The 22,324-nt window shown below is 37.2% G+C and overlaps 1 protein-coding gene across 1 annotated transcript in view; it reads right to left on the reverse strand.

Moving 5' to 3' along the window:
* The window catches only part of ARHGAP28 (Rho GTPase activating protein 28), a gene marked incomplete at its 3' end in the record, with an annotated part of 146,383 nt that overhangs the window by 62,300 nt on the left and 61,759 nt on the right, over positions 1–22,324 (reverse strand). Inside the window, exon 2 of the mRNA XM_079717205.1 lies at positions 4,125–4,327. Coding sequence (XP_079573331.1) covers positions 4,125–4,327 — 203 coding nt within the window. The remainder of the gene's footprint in view (positions 1–4,124; positions 4,328–22,324) is intronic.

Here is a 22,324-nt window from a genome sequence, read left to right on the forward strand (position 1 = left end):
ACCAAACACCATATGATCTCATTATATGTGGAGTTTAAAAACAAAACCAAGCAAAAAGTCCAAGCTCATAAATATAGGGAACGGATTGGTGCTTACCTGAGGCCAGGAGTGGAGGGTGGGCGAAATGGGTAAAGGTGGTCAAAAGGTACAAACTTCCAGTTATAAAAGAAAATAAATAAGTCATGGGGATATCATGTATAGCATGGTAACTATAGTTGATAATGCTCTATTGCATATTTGAAAATTGTTAAGAGAGTAGGATCTTCAAAGTTCTTACCACAAGAAAAAACATTTTGTAACTATGTGTGACAATGGATATTAACTACACTTATTTTGGTGACTATTTCACAATGTATTCAAATATCTAATCATTATGTTTATACCTGAAACTAATATAATATTGTATGTAAATTAAACCTCAAAAAAAGTTAAAAGACCATTCTTTTTCCCATAGTAATTGTGGGAACGGCCTATAGGAATGAATAAAAGGTCTGTATTGTATTTTTTTAAGTAAGTCAAATTTTTAAAGTATCTTCTAGTAGAGTAAGGTTATTTGGCAGATTTGGGAAGGTAATTTTCCTTACCAGAGAGCTAAATATAAGCCATATCTGAACAGCCAATTTCAAAAAATGATAAAATATTAATATCTAAACTAAAACCATGACAGAAGAAAAGTGGTTTAATGGCACACAAAAGAATTTTTTCATCACACAAATTCAGGTTCAAATCCCAACCACCATTTACTAACTGAATGCCTTTGGAGAGTTTTAAGTATCTCTAGATCTCGTGTCCTCTTGGCAAAATGGAGGTAATAATTACCAAAGTATTAGGTGGCTATGAGGATTATTTTATCAATGAATTTGTGACAGATGGCAAAAATCTAGAACAGAGTATGTGTTCAATAGATATTCGTTCTCTTAGTTTTCTCCTTATTTTGAACATTAGGTAATCTTTCCTTTTCTCAGAAGGCAGCTAAAAAACTTAAAATTCATCATGATGAAGATCAATCGCTATTATAAATTAGATGTGCGGAGATACTACAGAATTCAGAATAACAACATCATGTAACAGAAAATCCACTGTACACACTACAACGTTCTGGGAACTAGGCTAAACAGGCATTACCTGAATAAGGTTTCTTTTAAAGAGCAGAATTGGCTGGTTTGCAAGTACATGATCAAATCATCAGTCCAGAGGTGTTGGACTCTGCTTATGTTATTCTATCACTGGTACATGAACAAAAGCCTTCCCACATGCTTTACAAGAAAATGAGAAAACATTTTAAACTGAATAATAATGAAAATATGAAATATCAAAATTTGTGGGATGGAGTGAAGTCACAAAGGAAAAAGTAAGACTGTCTCTATTCACAAATGATCTCTTTGTTTATGTAGAAAATTCTAAGAAATCTAGTAGTAGACAACTACTGGTAAGTGAATTTAGAAAGGTAATGAAATATAAGGTCAAGTACAAAAATCAATTGTACTGCATACCAGTTGCAAACAATTAAAAAATGAGAGAGGTGAGAGAACAAGAGAGAGACACCCAATTAAAAGAAATAGTCAAAAGATTTCACAAAGCAAGATATATGAATGGACAATAAGCACAGGAAAAAGCGTTTGACATCATTAGTCATCGGTGAAATATAATTACACAATGAGATACCTCCACACATCCCTAGAATCGTTCATGTTAATAAGTCTTAAAACATCAAATGTTGCAAGGATGTGAAGCAGCTAGACTTGTCTGTCAGATACTGCTGGGAGGAGTGTGAAGTGGTACAACTACTTTGGAAAAATGCTGGCAGTTTCTTATGTAATTACACATATTCTATGAAAAATACATATATCCAAGAGAAATAAAAATATATCTCCACCGAAAGACTTCTACAAGATTGTTCACAGCAGTCTTATTCATAATGGCCAAAACTGCAAGCAACCATTAACAGTTAAATGTATAGACAAATTATGGCATTGTTCACAGCAGCCTTATTCATAACAGCCAAAACTGCAAACAACCATTAACAGTTAAATGTATAGACAAATTATGGCATATTCATACAACAGAATACTGCTGTCATGGGTTGAATTGGGTCCCCAAAAAGATACACTGAAGTTCTAACCACCAATACAGGTGGATGTAACCTTATTTGGAAACAGGGTCTTGGCAGGTATAATTAGGATTTAAGTTGAGGTGAGGTCATACTGGAGTAGAGAGGGCCCTTGATCCGATACAGCTAGTGTCCTTATAAGAAGAGGAGGTGAGACACAGACAACAACACAGGGAGTAGGCTACGTGACTACAGAGGCAGAGAATGGCATGTGTTGTCTACAAGCCAAGGAACAGCTAGGATTGCTGGCAACACCAGAAGCTAAGAGAAAGACATGGAACAGATTCTTCCCTACCATCTTCAGGGAGAGGAGGGCCCTGCTGACCCCTTGATTTTGGACTTCTAGTCTCCAGAACCACAAGAGAACAGATTTCTGTTGTTTTAAGCCACCTAGTTCTGTGGTACTTTGTTACAGCAGCGCTAGGAAACTAATACAAACTATCCCATAATAAAAAGCAATGAAATAGTAATACACCAAATGAATCGCAAAAATATTATGTGTTCAGTGAAAGAAGCCAAACCCAAAACTATATGCTGCAAAAACATCAGAACCTTGGTTGTCTCTGGCTAGGGACAGCAAGTCACGGGGATGATGAGATTGGGAAAAACCATCAGGAAATTCTGAGTTGACTGAAATGTTATGTCGATTTGTGTGAGGTTACAGGGTTAGTATTTGTCAAACGTCACTGAATTGCACACTTAAGATCTAGGCATATGCTTCGAGGAAAATAATATCAGTCAAATAAATTTTAAACTCCAGTTAGTAGGTATGTTTTTTGTAGAAGTTTATGTTAGCAAGCCTGAGAATGTTTTCTGTATACTCTAGGCTTGAGCAAATGAAACAATACATTGAGGAAAGTAAGAACCAGGTTTCTCATTATTGGAGAAGGGGGATATAAATACAGAAAAATGGAAGACAACAACAAACTTTGTGGTGTTGGATTGGAATTGGAGTTTATCAGTATGAACTCATGATTTTTAATATAGATAGCTAGCTAGCTAGTAAGAAAAAAGAAGTGGAGAATAAGAGGTATTTTCCTTTATGTGTCTTTCTGGATCTGAAAAGACAAAATGTAAGTATGTAAGGAAAAGGAATAAAAATACCCTTCTCTGATGCAGGACAGTTCCCTTGAATGGATTTTCATTAAATCTGTGGTGGGACTTTTTATTTCTAATGCTAAGTGAAATATACTAATTGTGGTATATCTGAACTATTGTTTTTCAGATCTAAGAAGGATAGGCTTGTAGAAAGGGAATAAAGAACAAAAAAGTTTTTTAAAGTTTCAGTTTATCTTGATAGTTGTCTTGAGGTTAATCACTGGCTAATGAAAACATTCTTAGATACTTGCTAAACTACCTTCAGTCTTTCTTATGCATTTACTTGTCGATAGGTAGTACCTGGAGAAGATAACCTATGCTTTTAATCTCAGGTGAGTAATTTTGTACTTTTTGACAATTACGGACAATTATACTTTTTGGGTCCTCAACCTTCTTGTTTAATTTCACTGGAAACTAGTATAATTGACATATCTGACGTGGCTTTTATTTGGTGAAGTACTAGATTATCCGTTCTCTAAATACATTAATGCTAGTACATGCTTCATAGTTAAATATTTTTAATCCAGAATTATGTTGGTAAATTTTTTTTCTGTCTGTCTCTCTCTTTTGGTAATTAATGGTCAAGTATACAAATATAAGAGCCATCAAAATGAGAATACTCAATCTGCTAGATGATTATGAATCAAGTCAACAGACGGGTAGAGCATCCCTAAGTGGTGATACGTAAAGGATCAATCTGGATTGTGTTGACAGCCCTCCTTCAGGTCATGTCACCTTACACAGAAGCCACCCTGAGCCAGACCAGCAGATATAAATCAGTGGGAGCAGGCAGCTGATTTGCCAAATTCTACTGATTCACTTGTTAAACTACTAGTGGAATGATTTCTACCTGCCAACAGAATAAGAGAGCATACAAAGAAAGACAGCACAGGGGAAGACCAATCTAGCATCTCACCATCCAGGGGCTTGGCCTCAGCTGGCGTCTGCTCTTCCTGAACTCCCAGGCTGTTCTCTTTGATACTTTCTATTTCCCGCCAGAAATCCTCCATGGAGGCACTGTCTATGGAGGCTTGAGAGTTGGAGCGGCTGAATGCCGGGGATTGTAAGGATTCATTGGAGAGCATCCTGCTAATTCTTCGGCAGCGAGAAATGGATTTTCTGAGAAAAGAATAGTATCTGTTAATGAAAATCAGTGTCTCAGGTTACAAATCACAAAATTAAATTTAGGTGTGATATCAATGGAGAGATGGAGTTAGTGTGATAGAGAGGGGCTTGAGGGAATAACCTCCAGTCAGCGGTGGCCCCGTCCTTTTCATTCTCTATAATTCATAATGACTTTGTGGCCATGTGGGAATTACCACAAAACTACTTTTTATACCTTTCACACATTCATAAAATGGGAAGTTGTTCATATTAGTCAAAACATATATAGTAAAAGTTAGTCCCTGTAAAGTATCTAAGGTGATGTCAGAGAAGAGTGAAAAAAGCTGGCTGCTCACATCCAGTGGGGTGGGTACTATTAAACAAAATAAGCATTGGCGATGATGTAGAGAAACTGGAACCCTTGTTCATTGTTGGTGGAAGTGTAAAATGGTACAGCCTCTGTGGAAAACAGCATGGCAGTCCATCAAAAAATCTAGCAGAACTACTGTGATATCCAGCAATTCCACTGACTATACATATAAAAGAACTGAAAGCAGAGTCTTGAAGAGATTCATGTACATCCATGTTCATAATAGTGATTCACAATAGCCACAAGGCAGAAGCAACTTAAACGTCCACTGACAGACCAATGGATAAGCAAAATGTGGTCTATTCATACAACGAAATATTATTGAGCCTTAAAAAGAAAGGAAATTCTGACACATGCTACAACATGGATGAACCTTGAGGACATCAGGCTAAGTGAAATAAGCCAGTCACAGAAAAACAAATGCTATATGTATGATTCCACTTATATGAGGGACCTAAAGTAGTCAAACGCCTAGAGACAGGAAGTAGAATGGTGGTTGTAAGGGTCTGCAGGGAAGGAGGCATGGCGAGTTATCGTTTAACAGGTAGAGAGTTTCAGTTTTACAAGATGAACAAGTTCTGGAGCTGGAGGGTGGAGACAGTTGCACAGTGTGAATGTGCTTCATGCCACTGAGCTGTAGGCTTAAAGGGGTTAATATGGTCAATTTTACATTGCACATTTTACCAGAATTTAAAAACAAATATTTTAAAATTTAAAGATACATTTTTTAAAAGTTGGCTGTTGAGAAAATGAGCTAACGAGAGGAAATAATCCATGACATTAAACGGAAAAACTCTGTATTAGGATGGGGAAGTGGGGCACTGACTCAGTTCAGGGAGAACCAGATCACCACCAGGGGAAAGGCCCAAATGCTTAGGGGGGCAGGGAAGCTCCAGGCATCACCACCCAGCAGGACCACTGCTAGCCTAGCAGACAACAGCTGAACAAGGCACAGAGCAGCTCCATGGGGTGCTTTCCTCGTGGGATTGCTGTGAGGACTAAGTGAGTTAGCATGTGTAAAGCATTTAGGACATAAAAACATCCAACAGATGTTAGTCTAAAAAACAAGAGACACAGTAGGGGAGACAGATGCCAAAATGCTGGAATTCTGAGAGAGTTTGGAGATTTACATAAAAATAAAATATTTTATGTGAGGTGGTGGATGTGTTAACTAACCTTATTGTGGTAATCATTTAGCAATATATACATATATCAAATCTTCAGGTCGTACTCCTTAAATTTACCCCATGTTATATGTCAATTCTATCTCAATAAAGCTGGAAAAATTTTTAAATGTTTGACTCTATGATATATGATTCACAAATATTACACTTCTTAGGAACAGAATGTTTGATTACATACAACACTTCAGTCCTCTACCAGGAAGGATGACTGAATTACTCTATGCAGTATGATCTTCTGCTCTTATTCTTACATGATTTTTTTTTCTTTTTAATTTTCCAGTTGGAGTGTGTACGCAACTCCTGTCAAAGAACTCCTCCACACTTGGTTTCTTCTCCTTGGGTCCAGGTGGAATTGAACCAAAAAGTTGAGACTACTTAATCAATGTGTGGTCAGAGCTGTTTTATCCAAAACAAGAAATCCAGATGGAAAGAGCAATGACATAGTAATGTCCAACCGTGGCATTCTGACTTGCTTAGGACAATTCAATTTTGACATTCAGAGCAGCAGTGGATTACTACCAAACTTAGCCGTGTCCTAGAGCATATGTAAAGCACACTGATATGCGTGAGAGTACAAAAAGAAAGGGGAATAAGAAAAAAATTCCATGTGCTCATATGGTCTATACCTCTAGGAATCCTAGATTTCTCAATCACCTTTAGTATAAATTTCTAGAATTTGATCATTGATCCTGAGACTGTACCAGACTGTAAGTAGTTCTAGTTTTGCAGTGAGTTAGCCAACTTATTTTTAAAACTCAGAGCATTTCAGGAAAATATTAGATATCCACTTTTATTTTTTTTATTCTTTGCTGTGTGATAAAAATTTTATGTCGCTTTGATAATTGGGTGATAAGAGTTCTTCACTAAATTCTTCACAGTTTGACAAGACAGACACATTCTAGTGGTTGAAATACACAGGAAATCAACACAGGTTATGAAGGCAGTTACTGCTCCCTTTATTATTTTTAGGCTCTTCAGCCTTTTCTCTTTTGAAAGCCACTAATGAATTCATAGAATTATAGTATATAAACATCTATTTCTGTGAAACTGTAATCAATTACCACTGCTCACACAGCCTACTGCCCTCCGTGTATCATATTCAGGAAAAAGTATATAGATGCCCAAAACTTTCTCTAGTTCCAGTTTCTTTTTTTAGGTTATTCTTTGAAAATGAATATGACTTGTAAAAAATTAACAGTCTTAACAGAAGACATGGACTAAGTGTTTAAAAATTATAAGGCAGTATATTATAAGCATAAAAGTTTAAGTAATACACAATTTATAAAGCGGAAGCTGAAGGTTTCTTCCCATCTGTATCATATCATATTGTTCTATAAGCTGCTTTGCTTTCCCCACTCAAAAACATGTCATAGGTATCTTTTCCATGCCAGTACAGAGATAACACCTCAATGGCTGCATGGAACAGCACCATTTCTCTTAGAAATTAAGAAAACATGCAGATATACTTAAGCACTGAAAATGTTTGAAAAAGTGAGAAATTTGGGAAATATTAAGTGAATCTTAGAAGATGAGGAGCATATATATTTAGGGCTAATAATGATTCTTTTAGTTACAGCCCAGTTTCTTACTCATGCAAAGGGAATACTGGTAGAATCTCAGAGAAGAGATCTTCATAAACTTCTGCTGGGAGCAGGAGGATTGGAGGTGAAATACAGGTCACGAACATCTGCGCAACACACTGGTTTCATCTGAGACAATCCACCCAAAGAATCCTTTAATTGCAATGGTCAACTATTTTTTTTGGCAAATAAGTCAAACAGCATTTTTGGGATAAGCACATTTGGAAGAGTTCTCACTTTTTTAGTTAGGGATCCAAATATTTCCCCCTTCACCCCAGGGTAGAGTAGGGACCATGACCTTCCAGTATTAAAGTATTACGTAATTGTGATGCTTGGGCTCATCCACCACTTTGATGAGCCTCACAGCTTCAAACCTCACCATATTAGGATAAACAGAGCTTCAGCTTCATCAGCTGTTTGTCATTTTTTATTCCAAAACAATACCAGGAAAACTCTACATGAAAAACAGAATGCAACTGTTACACAGCATTATATAGCAACTTTTGTTGGGAAAACACCATTAGGTTTGTGGGGTTTTTTTAGCCACACCATGCGGCATGCAGGATCTTAGTTCCCAAGACCAGGGATTGAACCCAGGCCCCCTGCAGTGGAGGCACGGAGTCCTAACCACTGGACCTCCAGGGAAGTCCCAAAACACCATTAGGTTTAAAATTAGATTTAAGTGGATGATAATTACCATAAATTCAAAGTGGCATTAATAAAAAAAATTTTTTTTAAGATTTTACTATTCCATTTTCCCCTCCATAATGTTTTTAGAAATACCTTATATTATATTTTAATGATTACTGGAGATGCTACAACTTCAGAACAATGCAAATAACGTATAAGGAGTTTAATTCTCCCTCCACCCCTTATTATATTACTATTGTCATACATGTTGCTTCTTCACATGTTTACACCCCACAATGGTTATTATTTTTGTTTCTTTTAGAAAGTCAATAACCTTTTTAAAAATTAAATAAGTCGTCTTTTATGTTTATCCTTTCTGGGGCTCTTCATCATTCCTGCATGTCCATGTATCCATAACAGATCATTCTAATCGGTTTTGAGAACCTCCTTTGGTATTTCCTCTTTTTCTTTAGGATTTCTTGTACTATGGATCTGCTGGCAACAAATCCCCTCATATTTCTTTCTGAATATGTCTTTAATTCACCTTCATCTTTGATGAATATATTTCCTGGGCATAGGACTCTAGGCTGGCAGATTTATTGTTGTTTTTATAATCCTTTTAAAGATGGCATTCCATTGTCTTCTGTATCCTTGATTCTGATGAAAAGTCAATTATAACTCTTACTGACATGCTTCTAAATATAATGTTCCTCCTCTCTAACTGCTTTTAATAGATTTTTTCCCTTTATCTTTTGTTTTTAGAAGCTTAATTATAAAATGCCTAGATTGTTTTATTTGTATTTATTCTACTTAAGGTTTACTGAGCTTCTTGAATCTGTGGGTAGATGTATTTCATCAACTTTAGGGTAGTCACCCATTTTCTCTTCAAGTATTTTTTCTGTCCAACTCTCTCTCTCCTCTTCTTCTGGAACTCCAATAACACAACCATTTGATATTGTCCCAAATGTCCTTCATGATATGTTTGTTTCCCCTCCAACCCTCACCCCTTGTACTTCAGTTTAGGGAATTTCTACTACCCTGTCTTCAGGTTCACTTTTCTTTTCTTCTATGTGCCCAGTGCTAGTTAAGACCATCCAATGAATGCTTCAATTCTGATACCATGTTTTTTCATATCAAGAATGTCCTATTAGTTCTTTTTAAAGATTCTATCTCTCTGTTGACATTATTCATCTTTTATCCCTTTTATCTGTCTTCTTTTTAACATACTTATTATTGTTATTTAAAAGTTCTTGTCTCTTAATGCCAACATCTGTGCTGTCAGTGCATCTGCTAGTATTGATTAAAAAAAAACAGTCAATTGTTTATGGATCATATTTTCCTTTTCTTTTACAAACAATTTTTTGTTGACTTTGTTTTTAAAAGAACTCTAGAAAACTGGAGTAAATAGTAATTTCCCCAAGAAGGGTAAGCTTTCTGTCTGGTAGTTGAAATGAGGTACAGATCACTTCAACCCATTTAAGGAGCTGAGGTGTTGCAACTTTAATCAGTTTTAGGTTACCTCTGATTCCAAATGCTTTGAGGGGGTTGATCTGTCCTGTGTGTATTACAGGTCCCTCCCTCAACAGGCTTTTGGATAAACACCACAGGACTACAGGAATTGCTCTCTACTTTAGAGCCTAGCCGCGAGCCTCCTGTGTTGCTGGGCTCTCAGCAAAATCCCAAGGGGGAGAGTTGTCAGACTTGGAGAACTAGCTCTGCATTTGGGGCTTTGACAGATTCCAACCTTTTGCGCCAGTGCAGACAGCCCCATGGGTGTCTTCTCTCCCCATAGAGTCCTTCTGCCGAGGGAGGTGTGATCTTCTGCCCAGCAGTACACAGACTCAGGGAGAGACACACACTGACGTGACTGCTGGGCTCTGCCCACCTAGGAAGAGCTCTTCCCTCCCTGGAACTGAGTTCCTTTAGACTTCTTTGTGTCCACAGCTCTCCATTATAAACAGCTTCAAAACATATGATTTTACATGCATCGTCTCTTCTCTAGTTGCAACAGTGAGAAAGATAGTCGGCCGCAACCTAGTCTGTGTTCTAACTGGAAATGGAACTCCCACAGAACACTGTACACACATCAGATATTTTTAAAATGCTGCATCTACTAATGAATTGCTTGCTCTAACCACAAGTTCAATTGTTCTGAGTATATTCCACAGAATATTTCAAAAAGACATACTTCTTGCTAAGAAATACTCTGTGGCCTTTATTATTTCTTATTTTATAAAGAATTTCACATGAAACAATTTACTATCATACACATTCCATCCTTTGATTCTTATCTTAACCTCCTGAAGTAGTCAAAGCAAGTATTATACATCTCAGTATACAGTAAGGGAAACAGTTACAGAGAGTAAAGTGAAGACACATTAACTTCCCACCACAATTACAATAAAATGCATATTCTTTTCTATGACATCATAGCCCAGCATGTTCTGTCCTCAAATGTCTTATCCAGTCTCACCTTATATCACTCTCCCCTAGCATTAGCACCAGGCCTGCTAATCTTTTCTCGGTTTCTCTAAAAAGTCAAGCTCTTCCTTCCCTTTCTCTTACCATTTTTCTCTGCCTGGAACATTCTGTCTATTTCCATGGCAAGATGCTTCTCATCATTCAGCTCCTAATGTAAATGTCGCCTCCTCAGGGGATCTTTTCCCAGCCACCCTAACATAGCATTTCTCCAATTACCCACCATCTCAGCTTTCTGCATTTCCTTCTTCTCACTCATCAACAACATGCACTTTATCTATTCACCTACTTCATTTTGGGGAACTATTTTCTCCACTAGAATATAGAGGAACCGTGTCTGTCTTATTTACACAGTATCTGGCCAATAGCAGGAACTCAGAAATATTTGCTGAATGAATGACTAGGGACAGTGAAGCCAGGATATGAATTCACACGTTTTCAATTCTTTCCAAATGCTTTCCCTACAGTAATCCTTCTAAATTTCAAACGTCTCCTCAGGTATTTGCGTATCTGTGTATAGCTCTACACATTTTTATACCAGGGAAGGAATATAGTATCGTGATTTAGAGAAAAACTCTGAAGACAGCTGGTCCAGATTTGAATGTGGGCTCTGACCCTTCCTAGATCCACAACCTTGAGAAAGGAATTGAACCCTTGGGCCTCCATTTCCTAATCTGTAAAATGGGAATATTAATCACATACATGCCCTGGGTTATTATGAGGATTAACTGAGTAAATATATGTAAAATGCATGGCACGCAGTAATCCCACGTGCTATTACTATAATTTAACTAATTTGTTGGCATGCCTATGGCTAGGTTTAGGGTCAGGCTAAAACGGGTGGTAAAATATCACAGCAGCACTAAAATTTACTAGGAATATAATGAGATAAATAAAACTGCATTTATCAGAACTCGTCTCTGATCCAACCCCATTCCCAAGCCTTGTTTCTCCAACTCCCTTAGGCCAGAAGCGATCATCTGACACAATTCTGGCCAAGTCACATAAGAAAAATCCCTCTCCATGGTTTCAGTGTAATCTTTTTTTTTTCCTCATATAGGTGCTACCCCTTTCTCTTCCTACCTCTCCCTTACTGGAATGTAGACAAGATGACTGGTGCCTCAGCAGCCATCTTGCAACTATGAGAAAAAAGCCATGAAAATTGTAGTGATCAGCTTTGATCTTACTGAGTCTCAGAAATAACATCAGATGCTGCCTATTCTCTGGACTTCCAGAAATGTGAGAAAAATAAACTCCTATTTTTAAAAACTACTGTAATCTCTGTTGCTGTTGTTATTGCTACTTGCAGTCCAAATGATTCCTAAGTGATATACCTAGAAGAAATACTTTAATAAGTCATTTGGGGTGGGGTAAGATGAGACACCATCTCCACCCCACTAAGGAGACTATTCAAGTAAGATTAGACAGTCAGTAACCTGCCACCTAAAGGAAGGTGGGATCTAATGTAATGATTTTCCATTTTAAAGGTGACCGAATTATTGGCTTAACCCCAGTCTTGGTCTGGTCTTGATCAGTACACTATGGAGTTAAACTTCATTCCTGCTAAAGATCTCCCTGCCTGAATATGCAGGGAATATATTCACATTGCTCTCAAATCAAACATATTCCAAACATTTTAGGAAGAATATATCAAAATGAAAGATTTCCCCTTCTCTTTCTGAAAGAATAAGACTGCATTCCCCACTGTCATTATCACTGAATGAGGCCGGTGGCGGTGGCGGCACAGCATGACCATCTAGAGAAATCATCTTGGACCCTGACCGCAGTGGGCCTGTGCAGCAGGGTTCTTGCAAGAGAAACCTCTCGCTCTCTGGCACAGACGCTGGGTACAGTCCCAGTAATGCTGCTGTCTGCCCTCTTAGCTTCCTGGGGAGGCCACTCAGCATGAGAAAGAAAGAGGACAAATCCCTTGTTTTCAGGCTCTGGCTTCTCAATATCTTTGGATTCGAACATGCTTATAAACAAGCTCAACTTGGATGTCTTGGAAAAAGCACTTGAAAGGCAGTGGTGATAAAAAAAAAAAAAAAAAAAGAAGCTATGGTTTCAGATTAATAGACGCAAGAACACAGAGGAGGTTCCCGCTCTTTCTCAGGCTCCCTGACTCGGTCTTTCACTATCATTCTGGCATCCTCTCCTTCGCATCCTGCCAGCCCAGTTTTCTCTTCTGTTCCTGACCTTCCTCAGCCCTCCTAGGGGAATGAGGAGAAAGCTGATGAAGCTTTTCCTTCAAAAGGTAAACAGGTCTGCCTGAACCTCTCTGTTGGCAGAAAAAGATACAGAAAAATGTGTTTGTAGATTAAGGGGAGGCTTAAAACAGCAAACAAACCTCAGTCACTCAGCAGGGAATATTTGAAATGGTTTTGAAAGCTAGAATTCTTTTTAACCAATTGAGGTTCACAGCAGCAATTAAATCCTTATGCAGCGTGTATCACCTCTGAGCACAGGCACTGGGCTAGAAATGGGAAAAGTGAGAATGAGGAAATAATAACTTCCAACTATTATACACTGAACTCCAGTATTTACAAAGGCGGGGGCTCAAATGGGGCCACAAGCTCTTCTGTAAGAGAGAATGACAGAACCTTTTCCTGGAGGTGGGAGGACAGCAGGTTTTTCTGTACTTCTACTGTGAAAGGAAAGCAACTCCACATGATTGACTTTGAAGGAAAGTAACCTGTTATGTTCTGTCTACTGCTCTACCAAGAAAAGCCACTAACTAAAATCAATGCTCGTACAGTTACCACTTAAGTATAATACATCACTTATGTGGATACATAACAAACATACACATGACAAAACCAAAATAGAATGGTTCTTAAATTTCCCCTACTTTGGCTGAGGGGAGGGAGGAGTAGAGAGTGATTGCTAATGGGTGTGGGGTTTCTTTTTGGAACGATGAACATGTTCTGGAATTAGTGGTGATGGTATCACAACTTGTGAACATACTAAAAACCACTGAACTGTACACTTTAGAAGGATGAATTTTATGTTATATAAATTATATCTCAATTTTTTAATTGTATGAGAAAAAGATCACCTTTCTTTTTTTTTCTTTCTTTTTTTTTTTTTTTGTGATACGCGGGCCTCTCACTGCTGTGGCCTCTCCCGTTGCGGAGCACAGGCTCCGGACGTGCAGGCTCAGTGGCCATGGCTCACGGGCCCAGCCACTCCGCGGCATGTGGGATCTTCCCGGACCGGGGCACGAACCTGCGTCCCCTGCATCGGCAGGCGGACTCTCAACCACTGCGCCACCAGGGAAGCCCGACCTTTCTTTTTTTTTAATTTTGATAATTACAAGTGCTTTGACACTGACAATACAAAACCCTGGCGAGGATGTGGAGCAAGAAGAATTCTCATTCATTGCGGGTGGGAATGCAAAATGGTGCAGCCACTTTGGAAGACAGCTTGGTGGTTTCTTAAAGCTAAGCACACTCTTACTGTAAATCCAGCAATCGCTCTCTCCTCAGTATTTACCCAAAGGAGTTGAAAACTTATGTTCACACACAAAGCTGCACATGGATATTCATAGGAGTTCTATGTTCATAACTGACAAAATATGGAAGCCACCAAGATGTCCTTTAGTAAGCAAATAGATAAACAGTGGTATATCCAGATAATGGAATATTATTCACTGCTAAAAAGAAATGAGCTATCAAGCCATGTAAAGACATGGGAGAATCTTAAATGCATATTACTAAGTGAAAGAAGATAATCTGTAAAGACTAGATACATGCTGTATGATTCCAGCTATATGACATTCTGGAAAAGGCAAAACTATGAAGACAGTAAAAAGATCAGTGGTCACCAGGGCTTGGGGGCAGCAGGGGAAGTGGGAGGGGGAAAGGAAGGATGAACACGTGGAACATAGAGGATCTTTAGGGCAGTGAAACTTTTCTGTAGGATACCACACGTTTGTCCAAACCCCCAGAATGTAAACTATGGACTTTGGGTGATTATGATGTGTCAATATAGGTTTACCAATTGTAACAAATGCACCACTCTGGTAGAGGGGTGTTGTTAATGGAAGAGGCTGTGCACGTGTGGGGCTGCGGGCATATGGGAAATCTCTGGTCCTTCCCCTCAATTTTGCTGTGAACCCAAAACTGCTCTAAAAAGATAAAGTCTTTTTTTTGTTTTTCAAAGAAAAGTACTTTGGAATTTCAAACTTGAGGCAAACTTAGGAAAATGCAAAAAAGAATCAAATTTGCAAAAATACCCAGGGGTTTAGAAAGAAAGGAAAGATACTTCTATGAAAAGCTACTGGCTGCTTTGAGCAAAGAATAACAATCACAGATGGGAAATGGTCCTATCTGCTCAAATAATAATCATCTAAACAAGAGACAGGATGAAATGTCTGCTATGCAGGCAAAGGAAATCACCGAGTGTGAATGTTTTATGTTCTGTCTGTTTTAAAACTAGTATGCAGTTTATGAGCTTGATGTATATATTGATTTTGGTGAAGCTCAGTCAATCCCACAAGTGACTCTTGTCACATTATCCGTAAGGATAAGTTAAAATTATGAGTGGAAGACTAGTTTGGTGACACCTAATTATTGCTCAGAGGCTCATATTTTTAACTAAATTAGGAGATGCCCAGGAAAGAATCTATAAAACAGAATATGAGCAAAAAGCAGCTTTCCCTTGCTCTTTAATAAAATTCTATTCTTTATCAATTCAGTGACACGTGTCACTATAAGAGTCCTGGTGACCTATATGTTTTGTGCTTCTGAGATTACTCTTCTCTACGTAACCTGGATAAGTAATTTTTTTTTTTTTTTTTTTTTTTGCAGTACGCGGGCTTCTCACTGTTGTGGTCTCTTCCACTGTGGAGCACAGGCTCCGGAAGTAATTTTTAAAGGATGTCTTTTAATATCAAATGTAAGCTACATATTCCCTCTACTTTTCAGTACCAAATAGCAGTATATATTTTTATTACGTAGTTTTGAGGAGCCTGCTGTGGCTGGTATTGCTATGTCTGGCTTTCAAAGTAATTAAACAGATGAGTCCCCCATTCTGGTGTCTACTGAGGGTCTGCCTTTGTTTTCCAGCTCCCTGTGTGCCTCTCTGGTGCTGTGATGATTTGCTGGAATGCAACCACTCAACCTCTGTTTCCTTCACATCTCTGGTCTGTATTTATTATCATTATTACCCAGCCATTAATGCTCAGCCATGCAATGTGAAAATGTTCTTCTACTGCATCCTTGTACTGTTTTTCAATTTCCTTTGTCTGTTGCCTCTCTCCAGCTCCAGAAATTCAATAATAGCGGGACAGAAGCACAAATAGGATCTCTGGGAGTCTCAGGCAGTCCCACATGGTCATTCTCATGTGGATAGAACCTTTCATGCGGCCTTAAAGAGCTCTGTGGTCCATCCCGACAAGGCTTTCCCTGAAGTGGGACTGACCTTCTTCCTCACGGGGCACTGGAATCAGCTCAGCTTTAAACTATTTGGTATAGAATCCAAAGTAGAATATAAATCCAATTTATCATATTCTGACAGGAGTTGGCCATTTGGATGAATAATTATCCAAATTGATTTCTCTTCTTTCGCAATATACTTTTCCCCACTCAGACTCACTCCATGATGGCTTTAATTCCACAGGGTCCATTTGAGCAATAACCATTTTGTATTCCATTTGTTTTCACTGTCTAACTTTAAGACAGCTGTTTCCTAACTTCCCTACAAACAGCTTTGAATTGGAGAGCCATAACTAGGATTTCCAATGAAACAGAGGATCATAGAATTGGAGAGCTAAGAGGGAATCTGAGAAATGCCAAATAAAACACCATGTTTTAAAGATAAGAAAAATGAAGCTCAGAGAGGTCAAGCAACTCACCCAAAATCACACAGCTAATTACTGAGAACTACAACTGCAAACTTGGTCTCCTGATGCCTTATTCCATGCTCTTCTCCCCTGACCACCAGTCTCCTAATTCATTTATGCTTTATTCTTCACCCACTCACCAAAATAAATAAATAAATAAAGCTTCACATTTTCACATTAGAGATTATCCTCTTTGTCCCCTTAATGTATTTCTTAAAGAGCACATGATAAAAAAATCAAGTGGGTAATATTTTTATCATAAAATATGTTGGAAATTATGTCCCCAGTCAGTTTTCATTAAAGAACAAAGAGCGCTACATGCAAAAGTGTCCCACAAAATAAAGATTTTTTAAACAACAAAGTTCTCTGAAAATCTGAAAGTGAACTAATAAGATCGGCAAGTATAGCAGACCAAATACACCAATTATCTAAGTTGTATATAAAATATAGACAGATAACACACATTAAAAAAACAACTGCTATATATCCAATAAAAAAGTAATATATTAGCACTATTAAACATAAATCACATTTTTAATTTATCCATTGCTTGGTATATTAGAATATATTAAAATTTATTGAAATAGTGTCAATAATTCATTCTATTTTAAAACCATTCAAGGTAGTAGAAGCTAAGACTCCCATTTTACTCAGCTTTCCCTGTGGCATATAGAGACAATTCCCAGGTGTCATAGCCAGGTTAAACTAAAATACATTCTAAATTCACATTTTTGTTACTGTTGCTATTGGTAATCATCATCATCACCATCATCCAATTGAAGTCATTTTAAATTAGTACTCTACCTCACCCTCTCCAATTTACTCAAAACACTGTTCATCACCAGATAAATTCCTTGAGCAAATCAAAGAGCCAGCAGTCAGAGCACTTCACACTCTCTAAATGCCATAAAAACAACTGTTGGGACTAAGGTCCTCAAAGTCCTTCTCACAGCATGACAAAGAAAAGCACAGACTGGTAACCTGAATGCCCATGTTAAAAGTGAACTTTGGAAAGACAAGAGCTGTAAGTTTCACCAAAAGAGAATCAAATAACTAGTTTCACGCTGGCTGACACTTCATGTGGTAGGGCTCTGAAGATCTCCCTGCACTGGAGATGAATGGCTTTAGTAGTTCAGTATCTGACCTCTGACAGCAAATCCAGAATGGCAGGATCTACAAAGTGAAACTGCTCCAGGAATTGGCATAGAGGTTGCCTTGACTCTTTGGTTAAACACCTATCAGGGCTGCATAAGTAAAACCTTTGCAAGAACTGGTAAAAATTAACTCCTGAGGAAAGAACCAGAGAGCTATAACCCAAAAAATTTCCAGAGTTCAAACAAAGCCAGGAATGTGTGTATATACATTGGTGTGTATACTAAAAATTTATCAAGTGAACTTCTGCTTTCAACCATGACAAAGTTTCAGACTTCACACCAGGCAGAGTAGGGATATGATAGAATCCACAGGACATACAGTAGAAACGTTAGAAGTCTCATGTCGTAATAGTAAAGTTTGCCCTAGCTAGAGGCTACTCTAGAATTCACTCGCCACCCCCCTGCAAAATCAACAAATAACTGTCTGCCAAAATAAAACTGTACACTCTTCAAAGAAATAAAACAAAATATACCAATATACAACCTAAAATTAACAAGTTCAAGTATCTAAGGAAAATTAAGATATATGAAGAAGGAAGAAAAAGTGACTCATAACCAGGGCTTCCCTGGTGGCGCAGTGGTTGAGAGTCCGTCTGCTGATGCAGGGGACACAGGTTCATGCCCCGGTCTGGGAGGATCCCACATGCCGCGGAGCAGCTGGGCCAGTGAGCCATGGCCACTGAGCCTGCGTGTCCGGAGCCTGTGCTCCGCAACGGGAGAGGCCACAACAGTGAGAGGCCCGCATACCACAAAAAAAAAAAAAAAAAGTGACTTATAACCAGAAGAAAATCAGTCAGTAAGAAGACAGAAATAATATAATTAGCAGAAAAAAATGTTAAAACAGCTATAATAAAAATACTTAAGGACCTAAAAGATGAACATAATGCAGAAAGAAATAGAAAATATAAAAGATGAAATTTCTATACATAAATAATATGTGAAATAAAACATTCACTGGGTAGAATAAACGACAGATTAGACACTGAAAAAAATCAGTGTAAAGAGGAACAAAGAAAAGGATATCAGCAAATTTCATGTTAAAAACAATACAATCCAAAAGACAGCAGAGCAGTAGCTTTAAAATACTTGAAGAAAAAACTATCAATCTAGAATTACATACTCAGTAAAAATATCTTCAAAAATTAAAGGGAAACTAAGTTTTTATTTCAGACATAATAAAGTTGAAAGATTCATTAGCAGTAGAACTTTCCTGCAAGAAATGTTAATGAAAATCCTTCAAGCAGAAGGAAAATAATACCAGATGGAAATATGGATCTATACAAAGGAATAAGGAGCATAAGAAATGGTACCTATAGGGATAAACACAAAACTTTTTAACTTATTACTTAAATCTCCTTAAAGGTTAATTGACTGTTTGAAACAAAAATAACATTTCATGTTAATAACATTAATATATAATATAATATATAATCAAATGATAATATACATTAATTGAAGGTAGATTATGATAAGTTAAAGATTAAAATATGTAGTTAAAGCAATTGCCAAAATACACAAAGAACTAAGTAAAAAATACTTGATTTATCCAAAAGCCCCCCAAAAAGGAAAAAAAGGATAAAAAGTAAAAGCACAAAAAATATATAAAAATAGATTTACACCCAATCATATCACATTAAAGTGTAAATGGTTTAAACCTCCCAATTAAATGCAGATTGTCAGATTAGATTAATAAGACACACACACACACAAAAAAAAACCCCAGTGTTGCCAAGCAGTCCACTTTATATGCAAAGACACAAACAGGTTAAAAGCAAACGGACAGAAAAAACACCATGCTGAAAAAAAAACCAAATGAGAGCTGAGTGGTTATATTAACATCGGAAAATTTGATTACAGAGCAAAAAATACCACTAGAAGTTAATGGAATCATTTTCTAATAACAGAAAAGTCAATCAAGAAGAAGACAGACTCAAAAATATACAAACAGTTCATGCAGCTCAATATCAAAAAAACAAACAACCCAATCAAAACAATGGGGGAAGATGTAAATGACATTTCTCCAAAGAAGACATACAGATGGCTAAAAAGCACATGAAAAGATGCTCAACATCACTAATTATTAGAGAAATATAAATCAAAACTACAATGAGGTATCACCTCACACCGGTCAGAATGGTCATCATCACAAAATCTACAAACAATAAATGCTGAAGAGGGTGTGGAGAAAAGGGAACCCTCCTGCACTGTTGGTGGGAATGTAAATTGGTACAGCCACTATGGAGAACAGTATGGAGGTTCCTTGAAAAACTGAAAATAGAGCTACCATGTGATCCAGCAATCCCACTCCCAGGCATATATCCAGAGATAGGAAAAACAGCTAATAGCATATTTAATGGTGAAAGACTGAATGCTTTCCCTCTGAGATCACGAAGAAGATCTGGATGACCGCTCTCACCACTTTTATTCAAGATTGTACTGGAGATTCAACCAGTGCAGAAAGAAGTAGACTATATTTAAATACAGATATCATAATTGTCTATGTAGAAAATCCTATAGAATACAGAAAAAACTACTAAAACTAACAAATAAGTTTAGCAAGGTCACAAGGTAAAAATCAATATCAATACACAAAAAGCAGTTGTATGTCTATGTACTAACAGTGAGCAATTAGAAATCAATATTTTAAAACAATATCTTTTATAATTGCATTAAAAATATGAACTACTTAGGAGAATAAATCTGATAAAAGATGGGCAAGCCCTGTACACTGAAAACTACAAACACTGCTGAGAGAAATTAAAGCCCTAAATAAAGGGAGAGATGTGACTTGTAAATGGATTTGAAGATTAAATACTTTAAGATGTCAATTCTCCCCAAATTGATTCTATAGAGTTAATGCAATCTCAATCAAAATTCCAGTCAGATTTCTTTGTACAAATTGACAAGCTTTCTAAAGTTCATATGGAAATATAGAAAACCTAGAATAGCCAAAACAACTGTGGGAAAAGGAAATAGAATACTTATGTTACCTAAATTCAAGACATAAAGCTACAGTAGGAAGCAATATAGTAGTGCCATCAAATAGATACACAGATCAATGAAACAGAACAGAGTCCAAAAATATACCCACAAACATGTTATCAATTGATTTTCAACAAAGGTGCAAAGGGATTCAGTGGGGAAAGAATAATCTTTTCAATAAGTTGTGCTAGAACAAATAAAGAACCATAATCAAAACAAAAACAAAAACAGAAACAACTTCCATCTTTACCTCTATTCTATATACAAAAATTAACTTAAAATGGGTCATAGAGCTAAAATGTAAAACCTAAAACCTTTTAAAACCTTTAGAATCCTTTATGTTTCTAGAAGAAAACATAAAGAGAAAATCCTTGTGACTTTGGGTTAGGTGAAGATTTCAAAGATAGGTCACAAAAAGAAGATTTGAATACTCTACCAAAGAAAATTGTACAAATCATTGGGAGAAAAATGAGATGTTTTACAGACTAAGAATTGAAGTACCACTGTCTCTGATATTATCCCTGATCTTACCAGAGGAAAATTATCTGCCAGCATATGCCACTTATATTCTTGTATTACACTGACTTGAAGATAGGACTCACCTCAACTATTAGATTTTAAACTTGAAATTAGAAATTATATCAGATTTATTTTGACATCTCTCAGTCTATCACAGGTCCTGGCATGATGCCTGCTTCATTGATGCAAGTGTTAAGTGCATAAAGATAGATGAATTGTAGGTATATATGGAAATCCTTTTGTATGTGAATGTTTTATTGAAGAAACACGTTGCAGAAAATTATTCCGTAAGTTTAATAATTTTATAATTTCTTTTTTATGTGTTCTAGAAAACTTTGAATTTCATTAAGGAAAATAAGTACCTATCTTCTTCCTCCTTCCAAATTTAAGGCTTTTCCTTTAAACTCAAGGTTGCATTAAAAAAAAAAAAAAAAAACCAACTTGTTTTTAAAAACCATTATCTGAAGTTAATCACTATTCTCTAATTTCCTTTCTCTCACAGACCTCCAAGTTGTAGAAATCGGTTCCAGGCAGTGCCAGCTCCTAAAAGATAACAAAGCTATGCTATTATGGAAGCAAAGAGGAAACAGAAGACTGGGGAGAGGGAGGGGAAGAAATACCACACAAACTTTCATGGAAATCCAGTGTCCCTGAGTTGCAGGTATTGTCCCAGAGACAACTGCCAGGATGCTTCTGGCCTCAAATGACATTCTGAAGAAAGGCAGATGCCTCATCTATGAGAGCCTCGGGAGAGCAGGGATCTGTGAGTTGACAGCCATCTTTTCTTTTCCAGTCTCACAGTGACAGAGAACAAACTCCAAAAAGCATCAAAGTGATCTAGGTTTTTCCATTTCTAAAGTCTCGCTTCAGGTGGGGCACACTGATGCCAAAGATAAAATAAAGGCCATCTGCCACAGAGCAGGACAGATTTTGAAAGTGTATACAGCTAACCACAGAAAGCCAGCCTCACATAATGCCTGAACAGAAACAAACAGGCAGGGACCAAGTAGACCCCCAGAGTCTATTTACTTTCAATAAATATTTATCAGACACAGACATACAAACTTGTCCCCCTTCTGGTAAGCTCTGAAGCCTGCCTAGATAAACCTTATTTTATTGCCATCATCAGTTTCCAGAGCTCTGTACCAACCAGCCACCCTGGCTAATGTTTGTTTCTCATTTTCCATTTGTTATTTGTTAAATTTAACTTTTAAATTAATTTTGAATGAACCATAAAACCACAGAAGTGTGTGTGTGTGTGTATCTATCTATC

Source organism: Hyperoodon ampullatus, assembly GCF_949752795.1.
Source record: "Hyperoodon ampullatus genome assembly, chromosome: 13".
NCBI classification, from domain to species: Eukaryota; Metazoa; Chordata; class Mammalia; order Artiodactyla; family Ziphiidae; genus Hyperoodon; species Hyperoodon ampullatus.